At 47.8% G+C, this 19,292-nt stretch overlaps 1 protein-coding gene across 1 annotated transcript; it reads right to left on the bottom strand.

Annotated features, from left to right (window-relative positions):
- Positions 1-2,713: 2,713 nt before the first annotated feature.
- LOC103306935 (uncharacterized) lies at positions 2,714-16,543 on the bottom strand. The gene is made up of 4 exons (XM_008176537.4): positions 16,390-16,543; positions 12,092-12,409; positions 10,483-10,560; positions 2,714-4,168 (listed from the first exon to the last, which is right to left on the bottom strand). The coding sequence occupies exons 1-4, from the start codon at positions 16,460-16,462 to the stop codon at positions 3,765-3,767; spliced, it is 873 nt and encodes a 290-aa protein (XP_008174759.2). The 5' UTR covers positions 16,463-16,543; the 3' UTR covers positions 2,714-3,764.
- Positions 16,544-19,292: the final 2,749 nt, after the last annotated feature.

Raw genomic sequence — 19,292 nt, 5'->3', positions numbered from 1 at the left:
GCCCCTCACTCCTGGGAGGAGCTCCCTGTCAAAGCCGGCGTGTTGCCCTCTTTCAAATCACCCTCAAAAACTCTCCTGTGCCGGGAAACCTGAAACCAACTTGACACTGGTTGGGTTACTGGTGTGTTGAGACCACAGCCTCTATAGAAATCCATGGTACACCCACATCTTGAATACTGTGTGCAGATGTGGTCGCCCCATCTCAAAAAAAGATATATTGGAATTGGAACAGGTTCAGAAAAGAGCAACAAAAATGATTACGGGTCTGGAGCGGCTTCCCTCTGAGGAGAGATTAATAAGACTTTTCAGCTTGGAAAAGAGACAACTAAGGGGGGGGATATGATAGAAGTGTATAAAATCATGATGCATGTGGAGAACGTAGATAAGGAAGTGTTATTTACTCCTTCTCATAATACAAGAACTAAGGGTCACCAAATGAAATTAAGAGGCAGCAGGTATAAACAGACAAAAAGAAGTATTTCTTCCCACAACGCACAGTCAACCTGTGGAACTCCTTGCCAGAGGATGTTGTGAAGGTCAAGACACTAATAGGGTTCAAAAAAGAACTAGATAAATTCATGGAGGATAGGTCCATCAATGGCTATTAGCCAGGATGGGCAGGGATGGTGTCCCTAGCCTCTGTTTGCCAGAAGCTGGGAATGGGCGACAGGGGATGGATCACTTGATGATCACCTGTTCTGTTCATGCCCTCTGGGGCACCTGGCACTGGCCACTGTCGGAACACAAGATACTGGGCTAGATGGACCTTTGGTCTGACCCAGTGTGGCTGTTCTTAGCATGCTGACAAATACAGCCTCATTGTTTCCTTGTGCCCCCCCCCCCCCCCAATATGTTTTCTCTTGTCTTATTCTCAAATTGTCAACCCCTTGAGGCAGGGACCATCCCTTTGTTCAGTGTTTGTACAATGCTGGGTCCTAGTCTGTGACTAGGCTCTGAGGCGCTTCGCTTACACAGATAATAATATAAAGATAGATAGATGTAGGGATGGCTACATAGATAGTTACAGTGGAATCTATTTAACACTCGTTTCTTGTACAAGTCTCCGTGTTAATAGTTTTTTCTTGGATTGCCGCTAAGATGTTATCACAGCACGTTTAGAGGATGGTCACTTTCAAGTTCTAACATCAGGTTTTCTGCTAGCTACTTTTTCTCACATCAAAAACACCCAGCACACAGTTAGCTTTAAAATATAATTTATTTATACACATTAAAAAGGGCTAAGTATTTACAGGTATTAAACAGCATTCAAGAGTATATACAGCAGCAAAGGAGGAAACACTTGAAAGAAAAATAAAACCCAATATACATCTGTTGTAAACAGTAGTTGTAGCCGTGTCGGTCCCAGGATATTAGAGAGACAAGGTGGGTGAGGTGATAGTTTTTATAGGACCTGAAGAAGAGCTCTGTGTGGTTCGAAAGCTTGTCTCCCTCTCTCCAACAGAAGATGGGCCAATAAAAGAGATTCCCTAACCCACCTTGTATCTCTATTGTAACCACACACTTTATCCATTTCCGACACTAAGAAGATGCTTTACCTCGCCCTTCTTTCCAAAATCTCACAGATTATTTGTTGTTCCATCACATTTACATCGGCAGTTCCAGAGATACATTACGGCCCTGATCCAGCAAACACCTAAGCAAGGGCTTAGCCAGTCTACTGAGGGCACGTCTACACTTAAAAACACTGCATCGATTCAGCTACACAAATGCAGCTACGTCACTATAGCACTTTAATGAAGACGCTCTAAACTGGTGGGAGAGATCTCTCCTGTGTGTGTAGTTATTCCAACTCCCCAAGAGGCAGTAGCTATGTCGCCGGCCAGCAGGGGGAGCTCTCCCACTGACATAGCGCTGTCTACATGGGGGATTAGGTCAGTAAAACGGCATCACTCGGGGGTGGATTTTTCACACCCCTGAGTTACACCGATATAAAGCCGTAGTGTAAACCCGACCTCAGAGTCGTCCCATTGAAATGGAATTATTCACAGCAGTAATTAAAGTTAAACACGCGCATAAGTGTTTCCAGGGCTAAGATTAAGCCCAAAGCTCATGAGAGGCACAGATGCAAGAGAAGAGCTGTGCAAAAACTGAATACTGCTTGGAACCTGGCCCAAACAATGCATCATGAAAAACAAACACATCTTTTTATACAGTGATAGAGCTGGTTAAAAATGGCTTTATACTGACAATGCAACTTTTAATTAAAACTGCCACTTTTGATTACATTGTTCATATTTTGAAAAATGTCCCTTTAAAAAAAAAAAACATTTTGAATTTCTCTGCCCACTTGAGAGAGAACATGGAGTTTTTCCCACCAAAACAAAACAAAAATTTGATAATTAAAAGCATCTGCAAATAAGTTTCAAGAATATGGGGGGGGGAGTGGTTTCTTCTTCAATTTTCATTAACCCCCTCACCCCGGCTATTTTTGACCAGTTCTAATTATTAATAAATATGTCTGTATGTACATGAATGATAATAAATATCTATGCTACTGATAAACATTTACAAATAATGGCTCTCATGAGCACTGAGGTCACATTACATAGAGAAACTCCCAGGCCTGCAGGGTTCACATTCTCAAAGACACAAACCACCCAAGGATGGGAATGTAACATACCACACGACGTGACTGGCACGGGTTGGTTAGTTGCATGTTTTGCGGTGGCTGGCGAGTTGCTCTTTTTTGGGGGGGGGGGGGGGAGAGTTATATTTGAAAGGAGTTCTTCATCCATCCTCTCCCACTCTCATCCAGGGGTGCCGGAACGGGGGGGGCAGGGCCCACCACTTTTTACCGACCATAAGTGTGAGCAACTGGATGAGGGGGGGGAGGAGCGACCAGGGGGGAAAGGTCTTGGGGGCAAGGGGCAGTATGAGGTGGGAGCTCAGGGAGAAAGGCAGTGTGAGGGCGGGGCCTCAGGGAAAGGGGCGGTTTGAGGGGGCAGGACCTCAAGGAGAAGGGGTGGTACAGGGGCAGGGCCACAGATCTGGTGCCAGCAGCCCCCCCACTTTTAGTAAGCTTTTGTCCATCCCTCATCCCAAATAAATTTGTTACAGTAAGAAAACTTTGAGTGACAAGGAGACTCAGAGACCCACAGTATAACTGATAACATTCTCACCTGCCCCTAGAGCTGGGCAAACAGAATTTTGTGGTCGCTGGCAATTGCAAAAAAAAAAAACCACACACACAAAAAAAACATGGAAAAAAATTGGTTTCAAGTCAAACAAAACTAAAATTTTTCCAAATTTTTGATGAACCAAAAAGCTTAAAAAAAAAGACGTGGGAACATTTCGAGGGTTGTAACTTTGAATTTTTAAAATAAAACTGAAGGACATTTTTAAACAAAAAATGGTGTCGAACTGAAAAATCAAAACTGTTTGTTTGGAAAGTGTCTAAACAAAATGCCTTGACTTTTTAAGACCTGGGGGCAGGGTCTGGACGTGAACAATTCAGCAGAACGTTGAATGAATTCGCAAAATGTTTCCAGGTTTCTGAATCTGCATTTTTCACCTAAAACAGGTTTAGATGAAAAGTTTCACCCAGTCTAGTCCCCACCATTGATGGGCATCGTAAGAGGGATCATCTCCTCTAGCTGGCTCCCCAGCCCAAGTCTGTCTCCATCTAATGGGTCCCCTCCTCCGGTTCGGCGTTGCCCATTTTAATTGGACGTATTCCTGGAGATTTTAATCACATGACATAATCTTTAATTTAAAATTAATCTTTAATTCCTGGAGACTCCCGGTCAATCCTGGGAGGGTTGCAACGCTACTCCAGTTTCCTGGGCTGGGCCTGTGTCCCCACCTAATGGATCCTTTTCTCTGGTTTCCTGGGTGAAGCATCTCACCCCCATTAGCAGGTCTCCCTCACCATTCTCCGGGGCTGGGTCTCCATTCCTGTTTCCGGTTCTCTGGGCCTGGTCTCCGTCCCTGCCACACACTGCAGGGAGCTCATATTCCTGTGAATCTTGCGGACTTTCAGGCTTCTGGGACACATGGGGCTGCAGCTTATTGAAGACGCGTGGCAGGTAGGCAGACACTTTTCCTCTAGCTTTCTGAAACCCACATTTGCATAGTAAGACTAGCAGCGGCACTCCCACCACAGCTGCCACCACCAGAAGAATCGTGGAAAGATTCCAGGACACTGGCTCTGAAACAAAAGAGAGAGAAAGGCCCCATTACTAAGGGACTCATTTAAATCATCCCACTGCTGCCGTGAGGAGCCCAGAAGATTAAGACGTTCCTGGGATACAGTAAGAGCGGAGTTTGGCCGTGCGTACATGGGTACCACTCAGAGCAGCAGGAATGAGATCTCCAGGCTCATTATCCCCATCGGCCAACCTGACCAAGGGAGAACGGTGAGCCTGGCAAAGCAGCCCCGTTACAGAGTCTGGGAAACGTGATTTTTAAGATGCTCCAGGATGGGATCCCTCAGATCTTAAGGTTAGAGGGGACAGTCTCTCCTGAAGCGTGGGGAAGGGCTAGCCATGCTGGGAAGGGTGGGTTTGAAGATGTATACATGAAAATGGGGGGTGGGGTCGCTAACACATGATGGGGCTGACGGGTGAGGGGCGCGATTGGTTTCTTTGCCTTGAGGAAGGGGCTCAGCTTTTCAAAGTTTGAGGAACAATAATTTAGCCTGAGCTCCGGCAAAACCCAGGCCAGAGAATGTTGCCTAGTGATTCCTGCACCCAGTCCAGTGACTTGTGGCACCGAATTGGCATTGAGAGGGATTTTATCATACGCTGAAATCCAGCTGCAGAAGGGAAAGGAAATTAGAAGCGGAAAGACCCGGAAGTGACTCTGGTTTTTACTTGAAATAACCATCCCGGGCTGATTTTCCCCAGCCCAGAGCCTGCAGCCACACACCCAGCGCCCAGTGAGTTCGGTGTGCAGGCAGGCTCCCAAATCCAGACAGAGGCACTTCACATCCACTTTGCCCTGGGTCAGGGACTGCCCTGAGCTCCCATCCTGCAAACACTTACACACCTGAGCCGTCCCACTGCGATCCCAGGCTACTCCTACAGATGGAGCTAAACACGTGGCTAAAACGTTTGCAGAGGTTCCGAACGTTACTTCAGTTATTCCAATCCTGGGCTCATCAGAGGCTCCTGCCTGCCCCCTCCCTTCGCAGCTGAGTCGCCCACCCAGTGGAATTCTCCCAGAAACTTCCCACTCAAGAGACCCTAGACACCAGGACCAGCGCTAGCAATCCCTCTGGCCCAATCCCATGCTTCAGGGCATAGTCTGAACGCCAGAGGTCAGGAATTAATTCCCCACCTGCATTTACAGCATGGTAGAATTAGCCACGTATGTTACAGCGGGTTCTTGCTTTCCCTGGAAGCATCAGATATTGACCCCTGGGCTGGATCAGACAGGACAGCAGCCTGAAATGCCCTACGGCATTGGCTTGAACTCAGACTGACCCTGTGGAAAACAGGCTACAGCTCCCTTGTTTTAAAAAATCAATTCATAAGGAAGATTATGGGTAAAATTTCCAGTGCACTTAAGTCACTTTGGGGCTTTTGAAAATTGTGCCCTTTAAAAATCAGCCCCGATCCCTGCGGCATCCGCTACTGTAAGCTGTGGAGTTCTGACCCATTCCTGTAAGTTTGTGTTTGTGATGTTTTTAATACAAGCTGCATTATATTACATTACACGTTACATTACATTACCCAGAACCCTGGGTGGTAAATTTTAAAATGCAACAAGAAAAACAGGAAGGGGAGATATATGCTACCTACATGCAAGTTGATCAAGTTAGTGTTGTCATAGGAAACTTAACTGGTGTGTCCTAACCATACAACATTAATGCTGCGCTAATATTGTTTTTGCATCTAATTATTTTTAAATAGCAAAGAGAAAAAAATAATTTGCTTAATAATGGTGCCATCTGGGCTTTGAGTTTTACCAACTCTTCACAGCAGAAAAAAGATTGGGGTTCTCCATTGCCTTATGCCAGGGTCTTAATTCTCAGAAGTGCCAAGTTTTCACTTGGCTCAGCCGAGGGGGGGTGGGAAAAGGGGGATCTAAGTCACCCTTCTGTTCCCCCAAGCTTGGGCTGGCTGGTGCCTGAAATTGCACCTGACATAACTTAGAGCACTGCTGAGGTTGCTCTAAGTTACACTGGCTGTAGTGGCAGCAGTTCTGAGCCAGCATTATGCACCACACCCTCTTCCCTACCACACCACATCCCCATACTAAAGACTGGGAGGAGACAGGTGACATAGGGAGACACCCTAGCTTTGTGCTAATTAGGAATTTCTAAGCTGCCCCTTTAGGGCAGTTGGCCTGGGGCCCAGGATCCAACTCCTTGTGCAGTGATGGGTGGGTGAGTGGAGAGCTCTGGGCCCCAATCCAGCCTTACCCTGATCCTAGTGTCTGTCATTTACACTAGTGCCTGCAGTTCTCTTGGTATTTGATGCTCACTTTGCATCAGTGTAAAAGTGATACAAGCGAAGTGCAAGGCAACAGAGAGTCCAGCCCCCACACTTATCGCTTTAACTGGAAGTTTCAACTGCAACCAAAACTGTGGAAAGATTAAAAAAATAAAAATAATAATAAAAATAAAAAAACAAAATCACAGGAGCTCTGATAATCATCAAGTGATCCATCCTCTGTCGCCCATTCCCAGCTGCTGGCAAATAGAGACTAGGGAAACCATCCCTGCCCATGCTGGCTAATAGCAGTTAATGGACCTGTCCTCCATGGACTTATCTAGTTCTTTTTTGAACCCTGTTATCGTCTGGGCCTTCGCAGCATCCTCTGGCAAGGAGTTCCACAGGTTGACTGTGCATTGTGTGAAGGAATACTTCCTTTTGTTTGTTTTAAACCTGCTGCCTATTAATTTCATTGGGTGACCCCTGGTTCTTGTGTTATGAGAAGGAGTAAACAACACTTCCTTATTTACTTTCGCCACATGCGTCATGATTTTATAGACCTCTATCTTATCCCTCACTAGTCATCTCTTTCCCAAGGTGGAAAGTCCCAGTCTTATTAATCTCTCCTCACACAGAAGCTGTTCCATGTCCCTAATCATTTTTGTCATCCTTTTCTGTACCCTTTCCAATTCCAATATATCTTTTTTGAGATGGGGCGACCACTGCACGCAGTATTCAAGATGTGGGCGTACCATGGATTTCTATAGAGGCTGTGGTCTCAACACACCAGTAACCTAACTAGTGTCAAGTTGGTTTCAGGTTTCCTGGCACAGGAGAGTTCAAATATTCAAGATGTGGGCGTATCATGGATTTCTATAGAGGCAATAGGACATTTTCTGTCTTATTATCTATCCCTTGCCTAATGATTCCCAACATTGTTAGCTTTTTTGACTGCCGCTGCACATTGAGTGGGTGTTTTCAGAGAACTATCCACAATGACTCCGAGATCGCTTTCTAGGAGTCATTGTGATGCAATGTTCCAGGCGACAAGGGAGGAGCTGGGAGAGGTCCAAGAGGCCGGGAGGGGGAATTCCACACACGCTGCAGTCAGGAGAGCAGAGAAAGTATTGCATCAGCAGGGCCGAGGAGCTGACAGCAGGCTATGACCTCATCAGTGCAAGGAGTCATTGACGTACAAGCCCAGCGTTGGGGGATGGAGATGGAAGCAACCATAAGTTCTCGGGGGACGGCAAAGGGAGTTCAGGGTCAGGAGTGACACCCTGGTCAGACACTGGGCCTGATCCTTGTGCATGCCCAGCTCTCAGTGACGTCAGGGGGAGCAAGAAGGTGTGTGTGAGAGCTGGGACCCATGGAGGCAGCGTGGCATAGAGCGCTGGACTGGGAGTCCCATTGCTGTAGGAAGTGTCTATACTGAAGGGCTACAGCAGCTGTTGTGTTTTAAGTGCAGACACAGCCTGAGCCATAAAGCAGGTTCCTTCCCACCTCCTCCCTTTGCAGAAACCCCCCCAGCAGTTTAAACACCTACAGACTCCTCAATAAAAGCAATTTCTTCTCTAGGCCGTCTCTCTCCTTGCAATGTGAAGAAAACGTAATGGTTGACAAATGTTTTTCGGATGCTGCTGCTTACTTCTGTCTAGTGCCTGTTTCTGTTTAACGGTGCACCAGCCTGTCATGGAATGACCTTGCTAAACCGGTTACAAATTCCAGACACCCGTTAAGTATAATACTTAGATTAATTGGGCTGTCAAGTAATTATTTGACAGTGCCTAAAGCAACTCCCTCGCCCAACCCAGACGAACAGGAGTTGCCTCTCTGAGATTTTTAAGAAGAATGGCCTGAGAGTTTTTAATGACGGGAGAAGTGAACGGGGCTCTCCCAGCTGAGTGCACTAGCCACAGGGCTGGGTTAGGACGGCTCCTCTGCCATTTTGCATGGAGCAAGGCAGGTGCCTAACTTATTCCTGCAAGGTATGACTTGAGCAGCATCTAAATCACCTGACTGCAAGAGAGGGGTTTCCCTGGATCACAAGCCACAACAGGCATAACACATGGAGGGGGCGGGGCTTAGGACACACCCCTCTTATCGACATCTCCCATTGGCTAGCATAGGTGGCTCCCCCCCAGAGCATGCTGGCTTTTGGGGATTGCAGTTTTCTGCCCCTGAACTCATTCCCCTAATTCCCCATCAGGAACAGCATCCCCAATACCATCGCTGCAAACCTGGGGGCTGAACTTTGTGACTTTGTCCTCACCCACAACTATGTCACATTTGGGGACAATTTATACCTTCAAGTCGGCGGGACTGCTATGGGCACCCGCACGGCCCCTCAGTATGCCAACATTTTTATGGCTGACTTAGAACAACGCTTCCTCAGCAACCATCCCCTAGCGCCCCTGCTCTACTTGCGCTACATTGATGACATCATCATCTGAACCCATAGGAAGGAGGACCTTGAGGAATTCTACCAAGATTTCAACAATTTCCACCCTACCATCAACCACAGCCTGGACTAGTCCACACAAGAGGTCCATTTCCTGGACACTACAGTGCTAATAAGTGAGGGTCACATAACCACCACCCTATACCAGAAACCTACTGACCACTATACTTACCTACATGCCTCCAGCTTCCATCCAGACCACATCACACGATCCATTGTCTACAGCCAAGCTCTAAGATACAACCGCATTTGCTCCAATCCCTCAGACAGAGACAAACACCTACAGAATCTCTATCAAGCGTTCTTAAAACTGCAATACCCACCTGGTGAAGTGAAGAAACAGATTGACAGAGCCAGAAGGGTACCAAGAAGTCACCTGCTATAGGACAGACCCAGCAAAGAAAGTAACAGAACGCCACTAGCCGGCACCTTCAGCCCCCAACTAAAACCTCTCCAGCGCATCGTCAAGGATCTACAACCTATCCTGAAGGACGATCCATCACTCTCATAGACCTTGGTAGACAGGCCAGTCCTTGCTTACAGACAGCCCCCCCCAACCTGAAGCAAATACTCACCAGCAACTACACACCACACAACAAAAACACTAACCCGGGAACCAAACCCTGCAGCCAACTCTGTCCACATATCTTTGCAAGGGACACCATCATAGGACCTAACCACATCAGCCACACCATCAAGGGTTCGTTCACCTGCACATCTACCAATGTGATATATGCCATCATGTGCCAGCAATGCCCCTCTGCCATGTACATTGGCCAAACCGGACAGTCTCTATGTAAAAGAATAAATGGACACAAATCTGACATCAGGAATCATAACATTCAAAAACCAGTAGGAGAACACTTCAGTCTATCTGGTCACTCAATAATGGACCTAAAAGTGGTAATTCTTCAACAAAAAAACTTCAAAAACAGACTCCAACGTGAAGCTGCAGAACTGGAATTAATTTGCAAACTGGATACCATCAGATTAGGCCTGAACAGAGACTGAGGGTGGTTGGGTCATTACAAAACCTAAACTTAATTTCCCCAATACTAGTTTCTCCCTACTGTTACTCACACCTTCTTCTCAACTGTCTGTAATGGGCCACTGTCTTACCACTTCAAAAGTTATTTTTTCTCCCTTGGTATCCTGCTGTTAATTGATTTATCTCGTTAGACTGACCTCACCCTTGGTAAAGCAACCCCCATCCTTTCATGTGTTTATACCTGCTCCTGTATTTTTCACTCCGTGCATCTGATGAAGTGGGTTCTAACCCACGAAAGCTTAGGCCCAAATAAATTTGTTAGCCTCTAAGGTGCCACAAGGACTCCTCGTTATTATTCCTCTAATTGCTCTCGCATTGGGAGGCCCCAAACACGGCTCTTCAATTGGCCAACGGCTTGTCCTTAGCGGTAGCCAACTCTGCTATGCCAGCTCCCAGTGGTCCATTTTTGGCCAATTGTGGCACAAGCTATCAGGCCATCTGAGAAGATCCGGAGTAAGTGCATGGTTCCCTCAAGCTCACATTGACGTAAGTGGGAGCTAGGACATGCGTGTGAAATTCAGGCTGGGATGAGAGAGGCTATTGGTGAAGGAAATCTCCCATCACAAGCTGCTTACCCTCCCCTTTGGTCTCATCATGAGGTTCCTCTTCAGCACTGGAGGTCCCAGACACAGTAGGTGGGAATGAGCTGGGCTCTGGAATGAGACAATAAGGAGGAAAGTGTTGGTGAGGACTCCGTATACCACATGCCTGATTCTCCTCTTCTTGTCTACACTGCAGAAGGGTGGCCTAAGGGGGGAGGTGCTGATCTAGGGCCCAGGAGCGCCTGGTTCAATTCCAGCCTCTGCCACGGTGCCCTTTGATTATCTAGGGCCAGATACTCAAAGGTAGTTGCATTCCTGAAGATGCAGGTAGGTCACTAATGGAATTTTCAAAAGTGACTAGCTCCCATCTTCAATGAGAGTTAGGCAGCTGTGTGCTTTTGAAAATCCCCCTACGCTCCTATTTGCAGCTTTAGGTGCCTAAATACCTTTGAGAGTCTGGCCCTTAGGCCCAGATCCTCCAAGGTATTTAGGCATCTGATTCCCATTCATCTTGGAAGATCTGGGCCTCAGATACGAGGTGACGGTGGTCAGAGATAAAACAGATCACAGCCTACCACGTATTTCCCAGGGATTTCAATGCTGACACTTCATGAGTGTTTGTTCCTGATCCTGCAGTCAGACGGAGCCAGCCGTATGTTAATGAGCAGCCTGAGGAACAGAAGTCTTGCTAGACACCATCAAAATAAGTCACCCCGTGGCCTATACAACACACGCCGCTCTCCCTGCGAGCCCTTGGGGTGCTTTAAACCTCGTCTACACTGCAGAAACTTTGCAAACATGGGCGGCAGGTATCGTAGGCACGGGGAGGCTGTGACTCCCCAAACAGCCTACCGTGGCCCTGCCCATGCTCCGCCCCCAGGCCAGGCCCCCTCCTGCTGTTCCCAGAGCTCTGCCCTGGCTGGCTTGCCTCTCACAGGGACTCCGGGCGGCGCACCCCCAGCACCAGCCACCCTGAGTACCAGGCCTGGGGATGCAGCAACCGTGCTGCCCGGAGTGCCAGGCCTGGGGCCTCGCCCCCACAGCTGCCCGGCACTGGGGCCGGGGGCCACGGTGGGGGTACTTTGGGCTCCTGCAGGGGCAAGGGGGCAGAAGGGGAGGGGTGGGGCCTTTGCCACAAGGGAAGGGGCCAGGGACTAGCCTCCCCGGTCGGCCGGGTCACTAGCTGACCATGTTTGCAAAAAATGTTCATTGTCACTAGAGTCAGTGGTAGGAACATCGGTGGGCCTACTGTAGACAAGGCTCCTGCTCTGGCACAACAGGATTTACACCTTCCTGGTTCTCTGCCCTAGCTCTAATGCCAGTCCCGTCATTGGTTATAGCAGCCTGGGGGCTGCTCTAATGTATGCTGGCTGGCAGGGGGCCCTCAGGGACCATCCATCCACTGAGAATATCCAGAGTGCATTGTAGTCTGGCTAGTTCCTCTCCCCACACATTCCCACATGACATGCCCCTTGGGCTGGAGGCTGCAGAGAGGGTGCAGAGGAGATGGCTCTCCCAGCTCAATGTCTGCTGGGGTCTTCCATATTCTGGGAGTTTATAGGATGTTTCCACAGGGTTTACACTGCCTGAGAAGTGCAATGGGAGCAGAGTTTTTTCTGTGGTCTTTGAGAGCAGAACTTACCCAGCACGGTCAAGTTTATGACAGCCACACACTTCCTGTACATTTCATCTTGAATCCTGTAAACTCCTCCAGCCCCTTTGCTCACGTTCTCCATCTTGAAGTATCCACCAGAAAAGGAGAGTGTCTCCTTGTAGGAACTGAGGAATTTTTGGAAGTCCTCATCAGAGGAGTAAATGACATCGTCCCACGACGAAGTTGAGGCATTATATTTCTGCACAATGAAAGACGTCTCTGAAAAGTAGGCGGCATTCGGTATGGAGATGTTCACAGAGCCGCCTTCGGGCTCAGCCACGGGGACAGTTGGACAAGCTTTGCGAGCTGTGAGATTTAAACAAGCAGTATTTTAGTTTGGCTTGGCAATCCTGGGTCAGGGACTGACCGGGGGCGCGGGTGGGGAGAGACAGTAAAGGGAAAGGGTCTGAGAAAGGGCGTCCCTTACAATAAACCGTTCAACCAGTCGCTGTTTAAGTGAGAGGCTTTGTAGATGCTCACAGAGAGGCTCTCCTGCCAGCTAAGAATTTTTGACACTCTGGCTCCCTGCTGGGACCAGTTTTGCTATTCACTTGCAACCAGGGTGGATAAAAATCAATGATTAAAAAAAAAAAATAAAAAAAAAATCAGATTTTTTTTATGTTGATAAAATGTTTTTCCCCCTCAAAAAGCTATCTAAAAGATAGTTTTAATTAAGATACATTATCGCTCAAAGATCTCTCATCATGGAATAGGGATTATAAATTCTAATTCTATCGTATGAGACAATATATTCATGGAATGTTTAAGAAAAGTTTTGTAAATGAGTTCCAATAGTTCATGGATTAGGGACCCAATCTTATGGGGTTCCAGAGGTTCTGTATAGGTTATTTAGGTTAATCTTTCTATCTACTCACTGGGACTCAGTGCTCAGTCTAGAAGATACCATCAGAGATGCTTAGTTTTGCAGTTATCAAACTGTGGATTTGTGTCTCCAGAGATAACATGCTTGTTAACCGCAAAAATGTTTTTAAATAAATAAATATATAGAGGTGAGAAACAACAGACCTCAGCCCTATTGTCCCTCTACAAATTTGGGTACACAAAGTCAATCCCTTACCTCTCTGTAAAAGTGCAAAGTTTCAAAAAGTTCAATGAATACAAGATTGTTGGGGGCGGAATAGATCTGGACAAGGAGAAGAAGCCTGGAGATAAATGTGAGAAGCGAGGGACATATGCTTGTTTTGTTAAAATATTATATGTTTGCTGTTGAAGAAAAAAAATCCAGAATACTTAACATTGTTGTTTAGTTAACTAAAACAATTTAAATGTCTGTCTGGTGGAATTTGAGTTTGGGGCAGTGACATCCCATAAGGGCCTCCTAATTCAGCATGGCAAGAAAATCCTCCAAATATTAATGATTAACCTGTTGAATTGGAGATAATTCACCTCCCAATGACTTTGTAAATATCTGCTTCCGTTACCTTTGGTAAATGAAATAGCCAAACAACCATTCATTTTCTGATATAGCTTCATTCATCTGAAGAGTTTTCAAAATAAATCACTGTTTAAAAATGTATAGTGTGTACCTTCTAAAAATGAAACCTACATCTCTGAGTTGTGAAGAATATGTATTAAGGTTATAACAACCAACAAGAATGCACTTTTATGTAGAAATCCATGATTAAATCGAGTCTTCCTGACTAGTGATTTAAATCATGATTTAAATCAATAAATCAAATCCACCCTGTTTTTGCTGACCAACAGGCAGTTCTGCTCCCCAGGCCCTTATGGGATGTCACTGCCCCAAACTCAGCTGTTAGAGAACAAGGAAATGCTCAGCTAAGATCTTCCCCATGTAACACTGGGAAAGAATCTTAGCGACAAACCTCAGAGCTATGTTAACCAGGAGGAGTTCAGTTATAGGTGCCGGTTCCCCCATATAACCTTAACTCTGCCCTCTTGGAATGCCACTTTATTGTGCTTGCAGAGTTTTGCCAACCCACTGCCTTCAAATATCATCAGGTTGCCTTAAAAATCATGAAATATTTAAAAATAATAATTTGGGGGGGGGGGTGTCTGCTTTTTCATCTTTTGAATTTTGAGCCTTGGGGTGCGGGGCAAGGGAAGTCACTTTTTTGAAGCCTTCCTACATAAACCCCATATTTTGGTTTAAACAAATGGATGTGCTTATCAGAGGACTCCAGGCGCTGGGGCTTTTAGAAAATCAAACACCAAATATCGTGAGATGCATGAAAAAAAAACAAATCAGGGGAGTTGCCAACAGTGGGAATGAGGAATATTTGCCTAAGTCACAGGGAACTAATGGTAGGGAATCCTCTAATAATGCATCGTTAGGCTCTTTAACTGTTCCCCCTGTGGAGGGAAAGGCCCTGGGTACCCCAGGAACATCAGTGGCCTCGTGCCTGAAGGTACCTCTCCCCTTGACAACCCTCCACTCCCCACCCATTGCACTTCATGTGACTCTGCTGTAGGGCAGCACAACAGGAAGAGTGTGATGCAATCATCCTTTTGTCTTTTTGTTCATTCTAGGTCCTCTAATGACACTGAAGTGCCAGGCATTCAGCAGCTGCAGTTAAAGCCAGGGGGAAGATAGAGGGTCTCACAGTTTTGTGCCTCATAGAATATCAGGGTTGGAAGGGATCTCAGGAGGTCATCTAGTCCAACCCCCTGCTCAAAGCAGGACCAATCCCCAGACAGATTTTTGTCCCAGATCCCTAAATGGCCCCCTCAAGGATTGAACTCACAACCCTGGGTTTAGCAGGCCAATGCTCAAACCACCGAGCTATCCCTCCCCCCTCTATACACATGTATAGAGCCCTGCATGGATACAAAATTTGTTTCCGCCCGCGATCCGCAAACACGGTCCACGGATATGAAGCGGATCTCTGCTGATTTGCAGGGCTCTCCGCATTTATGCCTGGATTTAGGAGCCGAACTCTGGGGATTATTTTGCAACACCTGCTCATGACTTAGGGCTTTTTCGTAGCAAACCATGGCTTTTTTTTATTAAACCCCTGACACTCCATGACTGAGCAAAACAGCTCCAGGAATATCAACAACGCTGGCTCTGAGAGAGGGTAGGACTCTTGTTAAACCAAATGATTTTAAACGAATGACTTGCTCTGAAAGAGGTTGAGATATTTGCTGTTGCAGAACAAAGGGGGGTTTGATCTAACGGAATGTGACCCTAAACTTCTTGCAATTCGTTCTACACACATGGGGCTTGTGCATTTTCCGCTGGGGCTTTGTCCAGGCAAAGAGCCAGAGGTCAGCCCTAACAAGCAACCGGGAGAGCGGAGTCAGAGGTGAGGGAAGGCCTGGGAAGATCCTGAGGCAGTGAATGAAGGTGTGTCATTCACCTGCTCCTTCCCGTAGGCAGATCACAGAAAGACCTAGAAGTGGGTGCTGGGAGTTTCCCTGTGATGAATGGGCAGCGTGCAGAGTTAACAAGGGCTGCTTCCCATACACACCCCTATCATGCCGCACGCGCGTGCACACACACACACACACATCCCATCATGCCGGCACCAGATCTGATTTCCTCTCATGCATTTACACAGCACGTCTCTGCAAGCAGATTATAACTCCCAGTGTCCATAACTCCAGTTCACTCTGCAGTGAGGGCATGCCTGCCCCCCTCCACCTTAAAACCCAAGGTCAACGCCCCCTGCCAGAGAAGACGCACGCTTCAAATCTGCCCCACACCCCACCCCCACTTCCCTAACCTGGGGCTTGCCAGGCGATTGGCCATTCCTCTCTGTGTCCAGCTGCTAAACTGCATTCACAGAAGCTTTACAAAATAACCCCCACCCCCCCCCGCGTATATTCTTTCCATGCACTCTTCCCTCTCTCCCTTTTCTCCGGGTCTCTAGTCTCATCTGCTCAGCCAGCGGCTGGGGATTTGCAAATCGATCAATCAAAATAAAAAATACCGGACAAAAAAAGCCCCCAAATATTTTCTGTAAAATCGACATGGGCAGGACCATCGGTGCTGGATCTAGGGGGGCTGCTGCTGCTGCACCCCCCGGCTTGAAGTGGTTTCCATCATATATAGAGTTTACAGTTTGGTTCAATGGCTCTCGGCCCCCCCACTGTGCAAATTGTTCCAGTGCCCCAGGGCAGGACAGGACCTGAAGAAAGGGGCATGCAGAGGTGTTGGGAACACATGGGCACTGCAGCTGCCCTCCACACACCCCCCCCAGCTCTAGCTTCTCTAACCCCCAGACAACACGCATCGCCCTCCCCTTTTCTGCTTAGGACTCCAGCCCCACTGAACTGTATAGACGGCAGATGGGATCTCTTACCTGAAGTGCCATCCAAAAACCCAGATGGGCAGGCTAGAAGGAAGAGCCCCAGAAACACACCGACCCACCACATGGCAAAGGAGAGAAAGGAATGGGAGAGATCAGCGGCAACTTCACCAGAAGCCAAGTCCAGCCCACTGTCACCTGACTAGTCTCTACGAAAGCGCAGTAATCTGGTCGTGTAAACGGTGCATGGGACGTTCCACCAGAGAGGGCTGGAGATTAATTTAAAAACAACTCTGGAATTGCTTTGCAATGGGATGTGAATTTTCTAAATCATGGCTGGCTTCCTGAGGATGTCAAGAATTTGGCTTTACTACAGGATGGTAAAGGATTCAGGCACTTAACCCACCCCTGCCCGCCCCCAAACTTTGTTCGAGTAGATGCAACAATTAGAAAAAGCTGCACATGGCTTCCCTAGCTCGATTTTGACCTCAGCCCTCTAGTTTTACTTCCCACACCCCTAACTTCTTGAAATTTCTCACAACTGAGTCATACTTTTCTGAGAAGTCTGAGGCAAATCAAAGCGATCAGGAGACAAACAGGAACAATGAACCGGGGCTCTATTAAAAGTTTTCTAACTTGTTTTTTTTAAAGCTGTCTAGCTGAAAACCAGTTTGAGCTGGGGAAAAAACTGCCAGAGGATCGGCACTTATAACACACGCACACACACACACACACACACAGACCCTTTGCAAGGGACGTTCACAGTTGAAAAGGAAGTTAGGCGGAAGAGGGAACGTGACACTGCCGAATTATCACAATTTCTATAAACGTTCTTTCTTTGTTTTATGGTCCAGGGATGTCTCTGGAGAAATGGCTTCAGAAGTCTAGAGGATCACGGATTTTAACGCACTACTTATTCAGCTGCCCCATGGTGGCTTGGCGTAACGTACACAGCTATACGTCAAAAACACCAGCTGTGCTGAGAGCCGGCAACCCCGTGTAAACAGCTGCCCTAGAGGTCTGGGGAGAATCAGGCCCCAGGCTTTCAGCTAAGACACTGCTGACACTGGGGATTTCAGCCATAGATGCCCCGGTGCAAATGCCGAGTGTAGACAGGTAAAACCTCAATAGACTGGGATGAGCTGCACCAGCGCAAACCCCAGGCCTGCCTGCGTTAGAGCCCCATCCTTGGGGGGGAGGGAGGGAGAGAGAGAAGAGAGGGAGTCAGGCAGGGGTGGGGAGAGAGAGCAGGAAGGGAGAATCCAACCCTCCCTGGAGCAAGGCAAGACATGGAACTCCTCCTCCCCCCACACCCCTCCCTGGCAAGCCCAGAGCAGCATCAGCTCCCCTGTCTCCACAGAAGCAGTGGCAGCAGCAAGGCTACCAGCTACAGAGCTGGGCTCCCCACCCCAAGCCCCCTGGGAATAGAAAAGGCAACAGTCATCGAGCACCTGCTTCTGGTAGGCACCTAGTGTCTGTTCATAGGATAGAACTGCTCTGCAGCACCCCCTGCTGGCCAAGCACAGCACTGCAGGCAGCACACCACTGCCTCAGTTTCCTTCCTTCAGAGTCCCCACTAACTCTACACACTCATGCTGGAGATGTGGCTTAACCCTCCAGCCAAGTCACAAACCAAGTTACCCTGGAAGGGGTTAACAAAAGCCAGCTAAACAAGTCCCAGTAAACAAAAAGGTTCTTCTGCCCCTCAGCCCTACCCCCCTGGCCCTGTTCCCAGCCCATTTTTGGGCTACCTCCGAGAGTCTTTCTGGCTGCAGGATAGAGACCCCAACCTGGTCCCCCTGGAGCACCATTCTCAGCCCCTGCTGGACCTTCTCTGTTCCAGTACAGGGCCCTGCACCCCAGGCTGGTCCCCCCCCTGGAGTGCCCAGCCTCCTGCAGACCCTAGCTCAGAGCCTTCCACAGACCAAACCTGTCTGGCCACGCTCAGCCCTTTTATAAGGCCTAGGCATCTATTACGTTATCACCTGACCCTCTTAGTCCCACCCCCTCAGGCTGAGAAGCAGCTAATTAATTATGGCACAGATGGGGTGGTCCCATTTCCCTTTGAAGGGGCCAGTCAGCCTGTAACAGTCTACAATGCGGCCAACCCCACCCGTTCCAAAATCATGAGCCAGCTCCCCCCAAAATCACGAGATTGGCTTAAAGTCGTGAGATTTTAAATTTGGGGCTTTGAGCTGCCCCAGTACACTCAGTTCATCATCTGAGGCTTTTCTCCCCCACCACAAAGGCTTGAGGCCTGCTTTTCTTTTTAAATGAAAGCTGAGGTTCTCTAAAAAAATCACATGACTCCAGGAGCTGGGGCTTGAGGAGAAAGCAACAGATATCGTGAGACCATGATAGGTTGGCCACGCTGTGTGTGTCACAGCCTCTCGCAGGCTGCTGTAATTTGGGCCAGGGGATTTCAGTTTAGCAGCCAGCAGCCCCAAGATCAAAGGAAGCTGAAACTGCATGAAGGGTTTGGTCTATTGTCCTTACTTGGAACTTTCCTCTAGAGGTGGTCGAAAAACAAACATTTCTGCAAAAAGTTTAGAAATTTCAAAATTGTTTCAAACCCTCCAAAATGGACCCATCTGTTCTCTTTCTTTGGGGGAATGCAGTGGGTTTTTTTTAACATTTCCCCCCAAAACATTTACATCCAAGATTTTATTGAACTTTTCATCAAACATGTTATAGAAAAGATAGATAGGGGATATGTTTGGGCATGGCTGGATAAATGGATCTAGAAAGTGCCTATGCGGATGGATGGGTAAAAACTCACACAGAGAGCGAACATGTGCTTTTCTCAGTTCCCCTTTGTGCCATGTGCTCGCACTGAGCTACAACTATCACCCCCAAACTGGGCACAATGTGGGGGTCTCCCTACCCCAGCCTGACAGTGAGTCTCCCATAGAGCACAGACAGGGGTGGGCTGGGGGGCATTATGGGAAAGCTGAATC

The sequence above is a fragment of the Chrysemys picta genome, chromosome 12, assembly GCF_011386835.1.
Source record: "Chrysemys picta bellii isolate R12L10 chromosome 12, ASM1138683v2, whole genome shotgun sequence".
In the NCBI taxonomy this organism is placed as follows: domain Eukaryota; kingdom Metazoa; phylum Chordata; order Testudines; family Emydidae; genus Chrysemys; species Chrysemys picta.
Note: the sequence above shows the minus strand (reverse complement) of the source record. Positions and strands in the feature narration are given on the sequence as shown.

Excerpts from the sequence above, each read along its gene's own strand:
- LOC103306935 (XM_008176537.4), bottom strand. The coding sequence starts at position 16,462 with ATGTGGTGGGTCGGTGTGTTTCTGGGGCTCTTCCTTCTAGCCTGCCCA. Across the intron at positions 12,410-16,389 it reads GTTTTTGGATGGCACTTCAG|CTCGCAAAGCTTGTCCAACT; the intron begins GTAAGAGATCCC and ends TAAATCTCACAG. Across the intron at positions 4,169-10,482 it reads TGATGAGACCAAAGGGGAGG|AGCCAGTGTCCTGGAATCTT; the intron begins GTAAGCAGCTTG and ends CTTTTGTTTCAG.